We start from the raw sequence: 21,397 nt of genomic DNA on the forward strand, positions 1-21,397 counted from the left end.
AGAATTTAAAATAAACAATTTTATTAGGTTAAGGATTAATCAAATTTTAAAATATCATGTTGAACTTTTTTCGTTTTATCGCTAACATTCCAAAATAGGAAATAAATAATTTATTGTTAATTTTTATCTTCTATCAAAACATACTTACAAAAACACAAACTGTCGTACAAAAATTTAAATTTTGAAATTCTTTCGTTTTAAGTATTTTCAATTTCTTTTTAAAAAACACACAAACTCACCATTATTGCCTTCTTAACCAAGTTCAAAATATATAAAGAAAAAACTAATTTTAAGATATGATCTGTAGAATGGTTGACAAATATACACAAATATATTATTTGTTTTATGGATGAAAAGTATATAATACACATATATTTATTTACAATTTAAACAGAATAAAACTGTATTTTGATTAATTATCGCACATATGTATATATATCTTTAAAAAGAGTGAAAAGATTGTGATGATCGAAGTAGGTATTTTTATAATTATTGTAGAGACTAGAGATGATAGAAGGACACACTAGGAGAAAAGGTAAGTTTTAATTTATTTCCCCACTGTATCTTACTGAACATTTATTTATTTCAGATTGCTGAAGCAGAAATATCACTTAATGTCAAGCATATCGCATATATTGTACCAGTATTTTCAATATTTTTCTAAGGGTAAGTTTGTTTTTCTTTTTTTTTTAATAAAAGTAGATTTAAACATTGATCAACAACAAGTTCACTCCGAAAACCGTTAAATTGGTTGACGAGATATTTTAATACTTTAACAAAAAGAGAAATATTTTGGCAATAATTGTCCATGGCAATAATTCTGACTTATCTATGTACATAAGTACAATACATCCATATATTGGCATCATTCATTTTCTAAACACCACAGGTGATGTATTGAAAATAAGGGTGGATTCAGGATGAACAAAAAATTCTTTAGAAAGGTTTTTCTTTCTTTTTTGATTGATCGATAAATTAAAGAAAGGTTAAAATAAAAAATAGTGTTCATTTCCTTGTGAGGTATACTTTTCCGAGAACATACAAATATTACCATTTAGGTAATTAGGAAAAGCAATTTGTTCAAGATATTTCCATAGATTTTGTTTAAAAAACCCCTATCAAAGATCATTTAAGCAAATTAAAAAAAATGGTATTCAAAGTTTTCTTTATTGTTGTAAATTCTACTGTTCTCCTTTTTGGCTTGACTTGTTTAAAAATAAGTTAAGTATTTAAAAAAAATATTAACATGTCCAAATGTTCCTGTGCATTAATTAAGAACGATATGAATGTATATAAATCGTTTTCGATATTAATTAATCTTTTTAAAAAGCAATACAATTATTAGACTTCGCCACAGCATATTCTGTCACTCCAATTTTCCGAGACGATGTTAATAATTTCTTTGATAGTTTGCCTTTACGTGCTTGAATTTTTTCCGCAAATGATCGCACTATCCTGCATAAACCACAAATCGTAATAATGCATGCCTTAAATTTCAGTAAAAAAAAAGTGGGTAAGCGTTCTCCTCCTTTGACCGAAATTTGTCCCAATGATACCATCATTTCCCAATCCACAACTTTTACTCTCTTTGGATTGATTGGCTTCTGGACAGCAATGTGCGGGTTTTTCGAGACTCAGATGTGGCAATTTTGTTTGTTAAAGTAGCCGCTGATATAACAATGAGCTCCGTCAATTTAAGCTCGTAAGGCCAAAGCTGTGAAGTGATAACAAAGCGCTCATTCAATTTCTGAATCAATTTATTGCAGCTTGTAAGCGATAATCAGACATCATCTTTGTGTACCAGAATTGTTTAAGCCAGTGCGTGAAGTTTTGGAAAAAAGTTTTTAATATTTCACAAAGTTGTTCAAGCGGTAAAGCTTTTTATAAGTAGACTAACTCGAGAGTTGAAAAGCCAAAGTTGAAATTTCCAACTTTGAGCGAAGAAAACCAAAATCAAAGGTTGATAAAAAAATGTTCAACTTGCAGTTAAGAAAATAACTCTATTTTAAGGGTAAAATAAAAATAAATAAATACAAATTAAATGTATTAATTGTAAAGGGGTGCCTTCAATCTTTGTTTTCCGAAATAATCCAGAAGAAATGATTATTCTAAAAAATGAATTCTATTTTTTGTAACGCAAACAATTTTCACTTAGCGCGATTAAATAATAATCTTTAAATAATTATAAAAGCCGCTGTTAATCGAATTTGAAACACTGAAAACGATAGCTTACAGTTTTTAACAGCTACAGATTAAAGAAAATAAAATGTTCGATGTGAAATTTTCTCATATCTCCAACATTGAGAGCGTGAAAAGTTTATTTCGGATTCAATTGGTATCAGGAATAAAAATCTAATGAGATTTGGTTGTAATTCAATGTATAAGTTTGTTTCTAATTAAACTGTTTAAAGTAGTTAATGAAGCAAAAGATTAAGATTAAAAAAGAAATATATTTCGAACTTACTACTACTAATATAGAGGAATAATGGTTTTCAATAGTTTTGCACTGTAAAATATGAAAAGCCTGAAGTAGTTATTGAATGACTTTGAGGCCGGACTCGAAGATAAGTTACCAAAAATGTTTTCAAAATTTATAATAACGATTTCAGTAATAAAATCGGTATTATTTATTCACATTTGCCTGGCATTTTTAAATGAGACAATTCTTAAAGGTATTTTTCATATCTCTTTGTTTACTCCTTCTAAAAGCTTCAATAAGCTATTTGAATATTTTTGTTTGAAAATTAAATTTTCCTTTGTTTTATATACATAAACGAAATTTCAAATGCAAGGTTCTTTTTTATTCCTGTAGGTAACCTATACTTATTTGTTGTTCAAGAAATTGCGAATATTTACTGATTAAAACTTCAAAAATCACATTTTCTTCGTATCAAGAAATGCCTACTCCATTTAATGTCTCTATAAATTGTATAACAACCAAAACTTTTATTTTGCTGAATTATTCCTTCTTTTTAAAATATTTTGATTTTTGTATATATTTAATTGCATTACAAAGTTTACATTTTAATATCTGTTTGTCATTGATTCAGTCAAACAGTACCTACGAGTATACCTTACTTCTACCTACAGCCATTTCTTTTTCACTAAAATTGCACAAATTCTTGGAACCCTATTTTGCAGGTGACAAGTTTTAGATATAATTTTTGTTCATTTAAAAAAAAAGAGAGCCTGCTACATTTTGGGACAACTGTACCCGAAGAAAAGGACTCAGTACCTAGATATTATGAGTGCATATAACTTCTAACAATCAATTTTTTTTTATTTACAACTTTTATTCTTGTTTGTGCCAGAGTTCTATAAATAAACATTTGAAGAAGTTTTCAAAAGCAATCACTTTCATTTTTCAAATTTGTATGTATCTTATAAATTTAGGGCTTACGCTATGTTGTTTCCTTTGCTTTCCTCGCATATGCACGCAGCACGCACTGTCTGCACAATACACACATGCATTTTCAACTTGAAATACCAAACCTCCATATATTATCTATCATCAGTTTTTTTTCTTAAAGTATCTTGTGTCTGAAAGTAAAATAAAGTTTTCCCAGAAACCTAGATATAGTATTTTATTTTTTTGCCTGTATGTTTAACTATGTCAGTGTGAAAACCCATTTATCACTCTAATCATCCAAGCCTACGCCCCTGCCTGGGACTTACATACATAGCTCATAGGACTTATAGGTTTTCAGGCTTGTATACATTTTATATTGCTTATTTCCTATCTATAAGCTATTTTTTTCTTCAGTTTTTCAATTTTCTCTTTCGTCCCTTTTCCTTGATAATAAAACTAAACAATCAAACAACCACGTTGAAATGAGGAGAACACGCATCACGGTTTCAGTGTTTTTCTTCTAAAGTGCAATTTAAGGCCACCATAAAGTCGAAGTCTTGAATTTTTTCTTGTAAGCTGGGGAAAACTATGAAATGGAAAACTACCTGAACTTCTCGCTTCTTGTATTAGGTATAACACTTGAGATGAATCAGAACATTTTTTAAGGCGATATGCTTTACAGAGGTGCAGCAGTGTATGCGTGTTTCCTTGATGCACATAAGTAAGTCAACAAAAGATTTTTAAAATGTGTTTTTTTTTCGTCTTTCAAATTTCAATCTGTGCTATAAGGGTTTTCCAATCTATGTATGTTCACATAAATAAACTTTCTTTGAAATAATAGAAATCAAATTATTTAAGTTATGTTCCCTATGTATTATTTAAGAGAATGTACATATGTATGTATGTATTCCAAATATGTTTGTATATGTTTTGTATGGACATATTTTAAAAGATATAAGGCTTAGATTTATAAATAGAATTATTGATTGACACACTGATCCGTTTAAAATAATTAAACTATCTGTTGACTTTTTCGAAGCATAGACCAAAATACAACTGTCAATCTATAAATTCAAACCACCCGCTTTTGCTTGAAATACAAAAATATATTACAAGGCACAATTGCAATGTATTCAACAGCCAGATTGCATTTAATTCTAAAATTAGTATCAACAATATTATAAGTATATTGAAGCTATAATGACGACCTTGCCCTAGACCTATATATTGAAAAACGAAAATAAAAATAAGGGACTATCATTTGGTTGAGTTCGATACAATACTATGACAGGTGTCAAATACGTGGGCTTCCAACTTAAAACTACAAATGACAAACATCAAAGTTCCTTTAAATTAATAATCAGTGGAATCATTTCACTGATGGTACTGTAAGTTTTGACTAATCAAAGCAGTTTTTTTTTAACTTGTAGATTTGTCAATTTCAATCAATTCTCAAAAAGATTATTCGTTTTGAGTTTCAATAGGATGATTTCAAAACAACTGCTACTTTTTAATATTTTCGCAACGAAATGTTTCACAAATCTAGGCTTAGGGTATTGGCTTATTCGAAATCAATAAATATAATTAAATAATATGTGAGGTTTTCCAATAAAAGACTTCATTTTGAATATCTATCATATTTTTATGTAAGTATATGTATTTAAAATAAATAAAACAAATTAGGTGGCCCATAGTCCTTGACTTACAACATTCGACCATTAGTGTGTGCGAATTATGATGTTAGGGATCTTAAGGACATAAAGTTTTAAGCCGAATCCGAAGGGCTTGTTTAAGATAGTACTGTTGATGACAAGAATCACTCTTGGAGGATTTGTCAATTCATCGCAAGATGCCATACCCATGAAGAAAACTGAATATGGCACAGGCAGGGGTGATGGCAAGTACAAAAATGGGTTTGGTTCGAAATCCTGTATGGATCATAATTAAAATTAAATTGGGTGGCGCAACAGTCCGTTGGGGACCAGGGCCTAGTGACTTACAACTCTCAACCATTCCTGTGTGTGAGTACTGTTGTCAGGAATGGAAGGGACTGTTTATATGCCGAATCCGAACGGCTAATTTGAGAAAACACTTTTTCATGACAAGAATTACTCTTGAAGGATTTGTCAGTTCCTCGCAAGAGGCAGTACCCGCGAAAATTAATTTTTTTAAAATTAAGGTGGCACAGGTAGGGATTGAACCCAAGACCCTTTGCATGACAGTCCAACGCACTAACCATCATGCCACGGGTACTACTATGGATCATACTACTGTATTTAAAAAACTTTATCTCAAGACACTGTATTTCAAAATACTGTATGTACAAAATACTGTATGATCAAAATACTGTAGCTCAAAATTCTGAATCTTAAAATTCTGTATACCAAAATTCTGTATTTCAAAATGCTGTAAATAGGCTGACAAATAAAAATCGTTTTGATAATGTAAAAAAGTGCGCACTTTTTTACATTATTTGTAAGCCTATTAACAGCATTGTGAGATACAGAACTTTAAAAACAGATTACTTTTATAAAGAATACTGCCTATTGTTATTTACTTAATTATGATATGACTTATTAATGTATTCTGTTTTTTTACTTGTTTGGAGTTTCAATAAATGATATAATATACATATGTTCATACATACATAAATCGAGTTCTGCTTTTGTTGTTCTCTATAATGTATGATTAAGTGCGGAATTTTTCAAAAATACAGTATTTTTAGATAATGTTTTGCTCATACAGAATTTTGAGAAGAAGAATTTTAAATACAGTACATATTTTGACAATACAGCATTTTGAGATACAGTATATTAACCATACAGTATTATGAATATACAGTATCATACAGAATTTTAACCATACAATATTTTAAAATATTAAAATACAGCATTTCGAGCCGCTCCCTACAAAAATGATACACACTCCAACATAAACTAAAATTGTTTAAATTTAATATAAAAGTGGTAAAGTGGTTTTGCAGTTAGATTTCACAAGTTTATACATTTTTCTTTGGGGCTACACGTTAAATATAAGGTATATACTAAAAAATCCTGAATAATTGTTGTGTGTTTAGACGTTTGAAAAAGTTTAGAGTATCTGAACCAACAATCAAAACATTTACACGACTTATGGGGTTTATTTTTCCCATTGGCTTAATAAATCAATTTATTTTTGGTAAAAATCTGTTAAAAGCTATTTATTTGATATCAAACATCTTAATATTTGATAACCATTGATATAATTTTCACAGGTGCACTGGTGCAAGGGAAATAAATTACATGATTCAATTTCTTAAAAATATTTGAATCAAAAGTAAATAGGTACCTTACCGTTGAAGTTTGTTTAAATGTAGATATTATATAAAATATATGTATTACTTTCTGATATGTATATAATGTATCCTTACAAACTTTCAGTGCTAGTTTTTTCTTTTGCTAAAAGATACGACTTTTTATGATTGGTGATTCAACTTGTTGATACCTTTGCAAAAGTCTTTTGTTCGTTCTTACCTGCCGTTCAAATTTCAACCTACCCTATTTTAAGGGTAGGGTATGCCTATCTACGAAAAAAAAATAATAATTTATTTTATGACCCGCATAAATCTGCCTGTGTCCCCGTAACACACATAGTATTCGTATATAGACACAGGATGTTGTTTTCTATTTTTATATTCTTATTTGGGATTATGATCTTTCAATATAACATACTTACATAAATATACTAACACAACCTTAAATTCAAAAAACACAAATAAAAATACCTATGTAGTTGCATGATGGGATTTCATGCTGCACTTTATATGGATAGGGATAGAAATACGGATGCAAGCAGATGTTGTCTAGGATTAAAGGAAAACAACTGCATAGGCATTTCACAATTTCAAAAGTACCATTCTCAAGTTAATAGTTAACACAGTACAAAAAAAAAAAAAAAAAAACCTTTCGAAGCTGTTTTTTTTGGAAGATTTCGTGGGCCATCGTTGGGAACTTAGTATTGTTTGTGTGGGCTTCGGTTCGGTGCCATGGTGCAGTGATTCGGAGTTCTTGAATGCGGATAGTTTACTGATTAAAAGTTTTTAATAAAGCTTAAACAAGTTTTTAAATAAATTTAAAAGTTAATTTTGTTTTTGAAAATAAACTAATATTTTCGTTTAAATGAAATATATACCAAATTGCCAAGTTGTGAAGTTTAAAGCTAAATAAAGTTTATGCTTGTATATTTGAATTTAAACAAAGTAATATTTTAATTAGATTAACCTTCCAACTTGTCGTGTGTTTTAATATTTGAATTTATGTTATTTTTTCATACAAACAAAATAGTGATTTATGCAAAAACTATTTTATTTTATTCGAAGGATATAAGGTTCCTTTTCAAATTGTTTAAATTCTTCAAAACTCATATCTCATTAAAAATATTAAATTGTGAATTTTAAATGAGACTAGCCCCTAAAGTGAACAAAATTAACTTATATTTTAATTAAATTTAATACCTATTGCAAAACAAATCAAATTTGATGTTTTTAGTACTCTTTTTAACTTTACGGAATAAAATCAAGAAGATACAAATTCAACTAAAATTAACAAACAAATAAAAGTGTTTTAACACAAATTAATGGTGCATTGGGAATGTAATCTTAAAATTACGAAATAAAAACTAAAACTAAACACGAACAACGCAAATAATTTTGTTTTGGTTATCAATTTTCCCCAAACATTTCTTAATTCCAGAATTTAATATTTAAAAACATTTGATTAATTATTCCTTAAAAGTATATATGTATATGTATATATATATATATGTATATACTTCCTTAAATATATTTATTTTGTTGAATAGACTGTAAAAGTCATCAAGTTAGTTGATATTTCTGACAATATGGAATTTTATATATTTAAAAAAAAATTTAAATAAAAGTTTTTAACTAAAAATTAAAGTGTAAAAATTGAAACCGGTAACTTTTCATAATATTTCGACATATCTTGACCTTTGGCTAGTGTTTCTTAATATCCTTTAACATTGGCATTATTTTCATGTTTTAAGAAACTTCCAAAGATACAAAAACTTCTTGATTGGTAACTACTACACATACCTTTTTATAATAAAATTACAGTCCGTAAAACATAAAATCAATGTTTTCTCTGCTTATCGTGTATATAAAAAATTTGTATTCTACGATCTTTTTGAAAGCGAGTTTTGGGACTCTTTAAAATTGCCATTAAAAATCAAGTTGAAATGAAAATCATTTGCATTTCTAACTATATTTAAGACAATTATCTAATTGTCGGATAAATCTGTTCTGTTTTCATTTGTAAAGAAGTCTATTTGCTTTCTGTAAGTCTTACAAAGTCATATCGAAAATATTATTATCCATCGCAGTGACATAACTTTTAGATAACCCAATGCAAAATTGTACCTTTCGATATATTTATTATTATATTAGAGCTTTTATTTATATATTAGCTGGTTCTTTAGTTTGAATTTATTTTATTGAAAATACAAATTATTTCAACTTTCATTTTCATATATTTTTATTTATATTATTTTGTTTATAACATATTTTTCATTTTTATTCATACTTTTTGGTTTTGTTTTATTTTCAGATCATTTTAATTTTGAAGCCTAAAACCATATGCAATTCCATTGTTTTCTTTTTTCTATTTATAATTGTTTTAATTTTACAATCATGCTTGTTGCCATTATTTAACCTATTTTATTTTTAGGTTCTCAGCTATCATTGTAAATCATACTCGTTAACAAACAGATCTTTTAATCGAACAGAACAGACTTTTGGGTTCCGAATGAAACATAAGGTAACCCACCCTATCGCAAAACAGAACAAACAAAAATACAGAAAACAAACTAGCAAAACAAAATTCATTGGTAAAAGGGCTTCTCACATTGCTAACCAAACAAAATAAAAAAAAAATAAAAACACAAAAAAATAACAACAAAATTGTGTTAAAAAATGGATAAAAGCTCCAAAACAAACAAATGCTCGCTCGCATCATCATATCGCCCAATCACCATCCATCAGCGCGAAGTCTTAAAAAAATATACACACTAAATTGCTTCATCATTTGCAATTCATATGGCGAATTTTACGCAATTTATGTTAATAGTATTCTCTGATATTGGTCAACTGTCAAACTAAAAGTGACAGCTGTCAGATTTTAAGTGACAGCTGACCAATAACAGGTCTAAAAACCATATGTTGTGTTGATACCAGCCATTTTAACATTCAAAACCAATTCAAATTACAACAAATAAATTATTTTTACTAAAATTTGAGTTATACTTTATTTTTTAATTTGTCTACTATTTTTTTAAATTTAATATTATTGTTTATAAACACATTAAATATATATATTCCAAATAAACTTTATTTTTTGTTTGATATTATTTATCATCAGTACATGCAAATTATTAGTTATTTATTCTTTAAATAAAATATCTAAAATATTTATTTCATAATTTGTAGTTACATTTTATTTGCATGCTTTTATTTCTTCATTTTTTAAAAGTTTTTTTTTTTTTTAAGTTCATAACATTAATGCTCATTTCATTCACAAACATCACTTGTTTTTTGTTAATTTTTATTTTCTTAATTTAATTTGATTTCTTTTTTGTTTTTTTCTTCTTTTAATTTGAAAAAAAAATCAAGATCTTAGCAAAAAAGTCACCAATCCTAATAAAGATCAGAAGACCTCAGTAATGGAACACCATAGACACCTCAATAACAGACACTCAATGAATGGAATGGAAACAATGTCAGCAGCAGTAGCTGCCAATCAGATCAATGGAAACAAGAAGAGATTTTCTGTGTCGGATGTCTCCGATATGTTATATGAATTCTATCGTGCGAACTCAGCTGCAAAAGCACCAAAGACAGAAAATACTGAAAAGCCATTTAGACAAAAGTCACCGTCCTCAGCTGATGCAGCGGCTGGTGGAAAATGTGGAACCATGCAATCGGGAATTCCCGATGAGCCACAAACATCAAATACATCAAATACAACGGCTTCAAAAAACTCGAATGGTGATGAAATGACAAATACCAACAAAATCGGAACTATCAAGAGTTCCATTTCCGTCAAGAAGAACACTTCGTCATTTCATCCAAGAGTCAAATACTCAAGTGTAGTTAACAAGTCGAGTGCTGCAGCCGCTGCTGCTCTAGCTAATATGGAAAATACTCCTGCAGCCATACCAACTTCTGTTGTTGTTCCGCCACCGGATATCAAGCCTATTCTTCCGATCCCAGCTTCAGTCATTAAGCCTCCGACTATTGGTGCTGCAGCTGCCCCAGCTGCTGCGGCGATAGCTGCAGCTTTGCTTCGTGATGGCTATCATAATTTTCAGCAGCAGCTAAGAAACCAAGATATCTTCAAGCAACAGTCGAATTTGGTGCCGTTGGCTCACAATAACCAATCTGGTGGAAGTGTCCAACCGATTTCTGGGCAAAACAAAAGTTTGACCTTTGAAAACTTCGACCGCAAAGAAAATAATTTTTCGGACAATGAGAACGAAAACAGCAACTCGGAGTTCGACGAAGATGATGACGACGATGACGATGATGGACGTTATTCTGGCTTCGATGATATCCATCTGATCGAAGGTTCTAAGTCTTCATTTAGCCATCATCAAAATGCGACTATGCCATGCTTGTCTACTGATTACATGTCAGACGAATCTCAAAAACTTATGATGGCCGCTCAGGCTCAAGCCCTGAGGCATTTAGAATACTCTTTGAGCGACTACGGCGGCACAAATGCCAACGAAGAAGCCAATTATCAATGTCGTCATTGCGGCAAGAAATACCGCTGGAAATCAACCCTGCGTCGTCATGAGAACGTCGAATGTGGTGGCAAGGAACCAGCTCACCAGTGTCCCTATTGTGCCTACAAATCCAAGCAACGTGGTAATCTAGGTGTTCATGTGCGCAAACATCATTCGAATTTGCCACAATTGGCTAGCAAACGACGATCAAAGTACTCCCAGCAGCGTGAGGTAAAAATTGAGAAAACTGAAAAGGCTTTTTAGAGCTTTACTCATTCATGGTTCTGAAGCTTAATCACACTTAGTGAAATGCTTCTATTGTATTTTCAGAGATCCAATGAGCTCTGTACAGCTACTAAAAGAGATTTATATTATATTTAAGTTTTAATCTAAGGACTGCTACATAATCAACTATAACTTAGATATCATGAACATAAGAACTTGATATCTACATATGTGTACTGTAAGACTTATGTAATGTATTTTTTGTTTGTTTAATTTTACTGACTGAAGGTAAATATAATAATAATGACCTATCCCTAAAAAAAACACAAAAATATTAATGTGGTGTTTTTTTCCATGTATTGTATTGTTTAAACTTTCTAAAATATGCTCGCCATAATATGTATTTTTTGTTTTTTGTATTAAATAAATTTAAGTATGCATATCATTTTTCGTGGTAAAAACAAAATTAAAAAATACATTAAAATAAATGAAACAAAATTGATTTAAGCGCAACTAATTGGTGATAAAATCAACAAAAAAAAATAACAAATTGTTTAGAAAATTATTCCAAAATATTATTTATTCCTTGAATGACAACAAAGTATTCCCATATTCCTTAACTTAAACAAAAAAAAAAAACTTACCCTGATCTCTCTATAATATTTCAGCTGACTGATTTTTAAAAGCACTTACAATTTATACTTGTCCAACTTTATTATTTTTAATAACTTAAATTTAGTATTCTTTTCTTAAAAATATTAATGTCTTAAGACTGAATTATAAAGTTAGATATTATAATTTTTAAGTCATAATTTCTCATATTGAAATTACACCAAGGACTGAAAACGGTGCATGGTTTGAATTAAATGTGTGTCTACAATACCTTACTGTAATATGTACACAAACATTTTATGTAAAACCTGCCGTTAGATTAAAGTCATTATTTATGTAACATAGTCACCGTTATGAGCCATATATGTATACCTATTTTATTAAGATCTGACATTTTTCATAAAACTAACATTTAACATCTATCACAGAACTCATTTTAAATAAATGGTATACGCGTTCCAAGATATCTTAAAATAATTATGAGAGCTGACATTTTCACTCTTCAAAGTCTTCTATTCGAATCCAAGTTCATAATTATTCTTTTAAAATAATTCCATTTTATTGCGAAAAATATAAATTAACTGGAAGACTACACAAATACAATTAATATGAGCTTTGATTCAACATCCGAGCATGGAAAACTGCTGTTTTCTGTAATAAACAATAGGTATTATTTTTTCGCCAATTTGTATTCATTTATATTTTTGAATTCATTGCAATCCAAAAATAAATCTCAGAAATAGAAACATTTGACAATAATAAATTTAGTTAAAGAAACGATGTTTGCATTTTGTTGTATCCGTGTAAATCACAGTCAAATTATTATGTTTTCAATGATCGGGTGTTTGAAAAACAAATCTTTTCTTGGGACTCACATTTATTATTCCTAAATCGTTAAGAATTTTAATAGGATCTTTCCAAATGAACAAGCTTAAAAGCTTAAAAGTTAAAAAATGATGTTCGTTAGAGCAACCTTTACATGAACAACAAGTTTTTGTTATATATACATAAAAGTTAAACATTATTGTCTTAGTTAGCTTGAAAAAAATGTAGGCAAAGTTAAAAGAATGAATCTTAAAAATCTATTTTATTGGACTTGTGATATAAGAATTATGTTTTATGATATCTGAAATATGAAGTTTGAAATAAGTTTTTAACAGGTTTAGTTAGAAAAATGTCTTTTAAACATACACCCTTGTTCTGTATTTTACATCGATTTTCTGTTTTTATTTAGTCTATTCAAATCCGGTTTAAATGGACATTTTTCAAAGAACTCAAGTAAATATTTCAAACAATCTTATCTGAGTTTTCCGAACAACAAGTTTTGGAACCAAAATAAATAACAAAAATATCAAATCTTAATTGAATACCAAATTGACCGAAATTCAAAACAGGTGTTGATAACTTATTGTCTATCTGATGACGCAAATATTATATTTCTTATTGCAAATATTATGTTGCCAAAACACAAAATCCAAGTTTTGATATACCTTTATTTAAATATTACACTTGTTTTAATAACTTATCATTTGCTTAATTTTTATTTCATGTGCCATGAGAAGAATTTTAAAAATAATAAGGTATTCAGAAAGATTCAAGTTCATTCATAAATTACATTACAGTTTAATGCGCATGTAAATTAATAATAATTTTAATTCAGTTGAAGATATTGGTAGTTTGAAACTAATTAATCGTTATAAGGACCTTAAAGGTTATTTTTTTAAATTTGTGTATGCAATACGAAAGACATTATAACTAAATCACGTTTAGATCATTTTTATCGCAATCAGTTGAAAGTTTTAAATCTATGGACATTTTCTATTTTGTATTTGGATGGTCTTTAATTGGTTTTAAATAGACGAAGAAGATATCTCAAATCTTTCTTATGAATCCCCTTTAGTCAATTCTAATTTAGGACCGTCTAAAAGAAACATGTTTTTTTAACTACCACCCTTATTAAAATGCCTTTTTGAGTAACCAGACTAGGCTTAAATATCAAATAATCAATAAATTTTTTAACAAAAAGATAGAATTGAGAAAACACTAATATTTTTATCTGAGTTAATTTTTTGAATATCTCTTTATGATACTATTGGGGAATCATTCTATCATACACGCAGAATCCAAAAACTCTCCGTACATCAGCCTTATTTAAGTGTTAAGTGTTTTTTTTTTAAATAACTAGGAATAAATTTAAAAACCTAAGTGGTAAAATTGAAAAAAAATGTAGTTTCTACATTTACCTTTTTACCAAGTTTAAAAAAATTGTGATTGTGATTTTCAAAAACGTGTTCTTATTAATATATTGTTATAGTTAATATTTTAGCTCAGAATCAACAAAAAGAAAGCTGCTGTACTGAGACTTTTTGGACTAAGTGTATATGAATTTATTTGAGACAAAGAAGATTTTTATTTTTTTGTATGAAATGACTACATAAATACCGAATAGGCAATTTCCTATTTCCTAAGACAAATCAAAATACGAAACAAAAACTTTTTAAAATTATAACAATAGGTATAATTGAATTTTATTTGGTTAAGAGTTCTGCAAAACTCATTGAGCGCTATGTTTGTGGATCGAGCAATAATTCAAGCCCGCAGAATCATTCAGACGTTTTGACTTATATATTACTGATTCGAGTTTCTATTCCAAAAGATAACACATTTTTTTAATTGAACAATGAACAGATTAACCTTCAAATAGGATATCATCAGAAACATACATTCATTGAAAAAAAAGGCATCAAACAAACTTTTGTTTAGTCATATATGTTAATTAAAAGCACGCTTTTTCGCAAAAATTAGTAAAGAACCAGAGGCTATTGACTTACAACTTTCAACTTTGTCTCCGTGTTTGCTAAAGCCAAATTATGACCTACTGACTATAAGCCAATTCTTCGCAAAAAGTAATGAGACAAACTTATTTGATACATACTTGGGTACAAAACATGACTGCTGGCATGACAATTCTAATTTTTCCAAACAATGGCTAAAAAATAATTGCATAAGCAAACTTCAAAGATTTCGATTTGTAGAAATATGAAAGAATTCGAGCATTTACTTTACTATTGGCCTCTGCCTGTAAAACATTAACGTATTAAAAAAGAAAGAAAAAACAATAACTACTTTAATTATAATGTTTCATCTTTAGGAATGTATGTACCAATCTACTTGTGATGATTACCAAAATATAGTGAAATAATTTAAGCCAATAACCAAACAATAAATCGCATAATATTTCATGCTATATAAAAATTAATTAGATAATATAAAAAAGAATTCGAAATTGGAACAAAATGAAATCACTTATAAATCCATTTTTATAAATTTATTTTTGTTTAAGATTGTGCAGTGAAAAAAGATCTTGTTAAATACTTAACTCTTTAGGAAATAATATAAAAAATAATACCTACCTAATTCATCTATAATAAATGTGTACTAACTATAATTTACGGACTTATTTCTATCACAACTTTTTATAACGACTTTTGTAAAATAAAAAATGTCTATTTTATTTGTAGGAATTTATGAGTATATTATAAAACTTTAAGGCAGAAAATACGAAAATACTTGTGAATTTCGATATTCCTAAAACGGAATTTACGTAACCATAATTAACATTTATTTTATTTATAGAAATAAATTATACATATCTTATAAATATAGAGAAATCTTATAAATGTCAACATATTCTCTAATATTGTTTTCATAGGTTAAAACTAAAAAATAAAGCAGAAATTTATATATGTTTTTGTGATTTTTAAGTAAAACTTAGAAATAAAGAGAAAGGGTCATAAACATAGTACATACATAGCTATATAATTTACATTTACTTATAAATACTATGAAATTAGGTTTTCTTCCATCTACATTATATTAAATTTCATTCATTTAACCCTAAGACACTGAAACAGATTGTTATAAGTTGATTTAATTGTTGCAATAAGAGTTAACAATCACTTTATTAAATTTAACTGGCTGTTATAAAATATTAAGTTGAAAACAAAAGACAAAAAACTAAATAGTACTTCATATAGAAATTTGGAGTAAATGATAGTTCCAAGATATTCGAACTTTTTATTATTATGATATACATACATACATATATGTTCGCGAAACTATGTGTTCAATTTTTAACAAAAATTTAAACTATACTTCCAATAGATACATGTATGTTTTACATTTAACAATCGAAAGGAGTGTTTTTGAGAGTTTTAATTGATTTCAAAAACACCTTTATTTGTTTTAATGTTGTTCTTATTTGTGACAACACTATATATAGCTTTCTTATCGAAGCAAATATTATAACAATGTCAATTTCTTAAATCAGTGTCTTAGGGTTGACTCAGTCTGCCATCTCTACAAACTAAGTATAATAACCATGCATTTTATTTGTATTTATAATATTATATTTCTAATTTTTATACTAAAAAGCCTCCAACTTATCACACAAAGGTGCTTACAGTACTGCTTATTTGCCTTAAAAAAATAATATAATCATATATCGGATGTTGAACTATTTTATAGTTGTTGTTTTTTTGAAAACTCTTAAACCAACAAGAACAATTTTTATATTGTCCAATATTTTTAATTTTATCTTACAATAAGACTTTTACTATATTCTATGTCAAAAGGCGAACTTACAAGTCAAATCTATTCTACTTTGTGTGTGTGCAACTATTCTAAAATTAATCAAACTGTAAAAGACTGTTTAAAATACTAAAGAAAAAAATAACAATTAAATAAAGAACAACTCTTCCTCAATAACTCAAAACAAAAATCTTAACGTTATCCTTCTTATTTTTCTTAAATAAGCTATAATAAAACTTAAAAAAAAAATATTTTTAAAAAGTATTATGAATGGCCAAATCTACTGTACTATTTATTTATTTGTAGTCTTTTTTTTCAGTTAAAATAATAAAAAGAATAAACAAAAAAAGAAGACACCTTTTCTTCAAAGAAAAGAAGATAACAAAATGCGTTGATTTACATATAAAAACTAAGAATTTACATATAAAAAATATTTCTTATAACATATTAAATGAAAAACATATACCAAAACCTTTTTGAATAATATGATATTACAATTATGTTTAGTTTTAATTTTAAGTCTATTTTTTATTAACATTAAAATATATTTTATTAATAATTCAAACTTGTTACTGCGCACATATTATTTTGGTTTATATAAAAATATATACTTTTGGATTTAATAATTAAATTTGATCTTTCAAAAAAGAAAAATTAAATAAAGACAAATTTTCGTACACATTTTCTATGAAAAAATAAATACATTTTGATCTCTACTAAATTTTATAAATTTTCGGCACACTAATTGTTTTTATATTTAAATCTAAATTGATTGTATCAATATTACATAGAAACATATGTACAGAGATGTATGTATGCTAAGAGATATTATTAGTTTTAGTAAACACAATAATTATTAAGTCTTTCCTTTTTAATTATATTTTGTTAAATACAAAAATATATACATAAATATAACATATCCACAATTATTACATAATCATATTACATATTATATTTTTCTTGTGTTTTTTTTATGAAAAAAAAAGAATTATTTTTAATATTGGAATATTTTTTATCAAATATAATAAATATATACATATTTTATTATTGAAACTTATATTATTATCAATTTTAATCATATCATAAAACATATTATATACAAACATATTAAAACCAATGCATATTGAAAATCAGCAATAAAAATAATTTGTCAATATGTAAAAATAAAATGTGTTTTATTCAGTGGTATTTTATTCTTATAAAAGTCGAGACTGTTTGTATTTTGAAATTCTTCAAGAGCACAAGGTAAATATTCAATAAGTATTGTGAGGTCTAGTTCTAATATGTTTTTTTTTTATTATTTCAGGATTTGCTGCATGTATACACACAAGGAACAAGTACATAAGCATCTTTATTTCAACAGATGTAATCGAAAATTACGAACAAAGGTTTGTAAATGTCTTCTTATTTCATTTAAGGAAGTTTGTGAGACATAGCTCAATAGGCCTTGATTGCTTACAGTTTTTGTTTGTTTATCTCCATCTTCAATTTTAAAAAGATCCCCTTACCACATGAAAGCTTTTAGATTGGTCCATTTCTATAGATATTTAAAACGACAATAGCACGGTGAACTCGGGCGTATACGTACTTTTTATTTCTGAAACATTTCTTTGTTTCTTAAGCTAATATCACACGATTTGTGTGTGTGTAGATAAAATTAATTCTTTTGAATACTAAAATTCTACAAACATTTTTTTTTGGAAATACGATTTCTGAATTCCACCGATATTTACGGTTCGTACGAAATTTGTATTTCTATAGAAAAATACAAACTTTATTTAAGTTTAAACAAACAGAAATATAAGAATACACAAATCCAAATAATAATGTTTGGTCGCATGAGAATGAATTCATTAATTTTCCATGAACCTTAAGTCTTTGTAGACATGACCTCATGTCATCCTAGGAGTAAGACGAAAGCCAAAGAAACGTTGCCTCGCCGGGGAATGGAACAAAATATGTAGCAAACAAACATACATAATTAAATAAAATGTATTAATTTGTACTTAAAAACACGAATCGAAGAAATTTTTTCATTTGTTTCTTAAATTTTCGTCAAATTTTTTCAAACTTGTATAGGATTTTATTTGTGTAAACAAACACACTTTTTAAAACACATTCGATTTTGGCTTTGGTTAGAATTACGTTTTTAAGAGGATTCGGTCAAAATATATTGTTAATAAAACAATCCAAATTATTTTTTTTTTTTTTTTCAAATTTTGAAGTTTTCAGGTTGTTTTCCATTTCAAAACAGAGAATTTAAACCAGTTAATAATGACTATGCGTTATAACTTATCAGATTCTGGTCTATAATCAAACATCTGGTCCCAAACTCACATATACTTCAGTTTAATTTCAATATTTCAGTTATTTATTCCGTAACAAAAGAATCTACATCCAGTAACTATTTTCTTCTTTTTATACTTTCAGGAAGTCATCATTGGAAAATGGAAATGGAAAGAAAAAATGAGAATACAGCCAACAGCCTTACTTAAGAATTCAATAACATAACAGTGTAAAATGATTTTTTTGTCTTCTTTTTGTTTTTTATTAATAAACAAAATTTGAATATCATATTTATTGAATAATACAATTGTTTTTGAATTATATTACTATCACATTCATGTAAGTTACATTTTGGTTTTATGAGTTTTTTCACAATAAAATAGTCAAATATTTGTGCTCATAATCACCAACAGAGCCCACAGAAGAAAATATGTAGATTTATTAATTCTTGGGAAAAGTCCTACCAAATAAGAATTTTAAAACTTTTATGTAAAAATTAAGAAGCTGCTATATATCTATGCTATGAGATAAAATGGTTACAACCGTAAATCATTTATTTTGTAATACTTTAAAAATAATATTTTGTTCTATTATTTGATTATTATTTTTTTTTTTCAAATAAACTCTGAAAATCTATAAGGAAATCATCACCAGAAAATTGTATTAAAGTGATTGATGCCAATACATTACACATATTTTTAAATTTGTGGAAGGAATCATCAAAAACTAAAATTTAACTTTATGTTATCAGAAGGGCACTCATTAATATTACCACTCATTAAATTTAAGCGAGTGAATGATATTTACGCATTTATATTTCTCTTACTTTCAGTAACAATTTCATTTTCTTTTTCTAGTCATTATCTCAAGGTCATTCAGTCTTATAACACCTTCTTCGAGGTTGCTAAACTAATGCGGTTTATTATCTGAGGTCCAGCATTCTTTTGTTTGTTCTTCACCATTTTCCTCTTGATGTATGCCTTTCCATCTATGCATATCTAATTAATTGTTGAAAAGTTTAGACTAAACTAATTTATTTACTTTTCTTCAGTTAGAGCTGCCGAAGCTATTTAATTCCGTTTTTACTTCTTCTGAAATTTAATTAATTTCCTCTAAAATCATTGGGCTATTTCAAGTTTTTTTTTGAGGGATTTTAAAAATATGAACGCATATGAAAACCAATAATTATACTGATATCATGCTTTTCAATATACATTTACATTTATATTTAAAACTGCTAAACTTCCTATTCATTTGTGGCTAGGACACCGATCTTCACAAGCCCCGAATTTCGTAGCATTTTATAATTTTCAATTTAATAACATACTCGTAAAATTCCATAATGTTTACTATTTAATGAATTTTCCTTCCTGTTTCCAGTGAATGAAAGCTATTTCTGTGAATAAACTATTTAGTGTTATTAATAAATGGTTCCTCTTATATTGTATTCTTTGGTTATATACAAATTCTTAAATAAATCAAAAATATGAATAAAAATCTTATCCTTCCACTTAATTGATTAGGTTTTTCTTTTTAAAATTTTTAGGAAATGAAGATTATTTAGGTTTTTGTTCTTAAAAAAAAAAGATATTGCACAAAGTTATAGATGAGTCGCAACTTTATCTTCTGAGTTCCAAACATTTTGAGAAAAAAAATTATCCCATTTTTGGTTTAATTGTAAATGGCTCCATAATATCCATAAAAATATTATTTATATTATGTAGTTTTGAATTTGTAGATCACAACCGTAGATATAAAATAAGATCTATTATTGATTATTACTATCATAGATTAATTAAAAAAAGAAGTAGTTTGATCTATTGGACAATAGAGACATAAAAATATCAATAAGGATTTTTATCAATATATCAATGTTTTGTATGTCAATATTTTGTTTATTATTTTTTTATTGGTTATTGGTCATTGCACAAAACTAGTACCTATTATAGAAACTTAAAGCAATAAACAAATTGTTGAATTCCCATTTAAAACCACAAATCTCTTACAATTACCCAAACTTCTTTTGTGTAGGACAAATAACGTCGTTGTGTGACAATTGTATTTATAAATAAATAAACTAGGTGGCGCAACAATCCGTTAAGAACTTAGGCCTTTTAACTTACTACAACTTTCAGCCATTCCTGTTTGCTAGTAATGTCATGTCATGAAAGCACTTTTCATGACAAGAATTAATTTTGGAGGATTTGAACCTATGACCTCCGTCATGACAGTCCAACTATTGTATATATATATATTTACTTTAGTGCAATGGTCCAACGCACTAACCGTAACCATCTTGTCATGGGTACTACATTTATTTGTATTAATTGCTCGGGAAAAAAAAAAAACAAATAAAGGTAAAGCAGAGATCTTGAGATTTGTATTTTGAGCAATTAATATGTAAATCTAAAAATAAAAAACAATCAAAAAGTTGAACAAAAACTTTGCAATAGATGGCAGTACAATAATTCAAGGTTCAAAAATGGAATTTTAGTCAAGACTTTTCCATAAATCAAAAATAATCTTCTTTGAAATTGGATTAAATTTTTGCTCGCA

General features: G+C 27.5%; 1 protein-coding gene across 1 annotated transcript; it reads left to right on the plus strand.

Moving 5' to 3' along the window:
* The first annotated feature begins 8,936 nt into the window (after nucleotides 1-8,936).
* On the plus strand, nucleotides 8,937-17,441 carry LOC129951150 (longitudinals lacking protein). The gene is made up of 2 exons (XM_056063172.1): nucleotides 8,937-9,162; nucleotides 10,014-17,441. The coding sequence occupies exon 2, from the start codon at nucleotides 10,064-10,066 to the stop codon at nucleotides 11,390-11,392; it is 1,329 nt and encodes a 442-aa protein (XP_055919147.1). The 5' UTR covers nucleotides 8,937-9,162; nucleotides 10,014-10,063; the 3' UTR covers nucleotides 11,393-17,441.
* Nucleotides 17,442-21,397: the final 3,956 nt, after the last annotated feature.

The sequence above is a fragment of the Eupeodes corollae genome, chromosome 3 (genome assembly GCF_945859685.1).
Source record: "Eupeodes corollae chromosome 3, idEupCoro1.1, whole genome shotgun sequence".
NCBI classification, from domain to species: domain Eukaryota; kingdom Metazoa; phylum Arthropoda; class Insecta; order Diptera; family Syrphidae; genus Eupeodes; species Eupeodes corollae.

Coding starts and splice junctions, on each gene's coding strand:
- LOC129951150 (XM_056063172.1), top strand. CDS start 10,064: ATGGAACACCATAGACACCTCAATAACAGACACTCAATGAATGGAATG.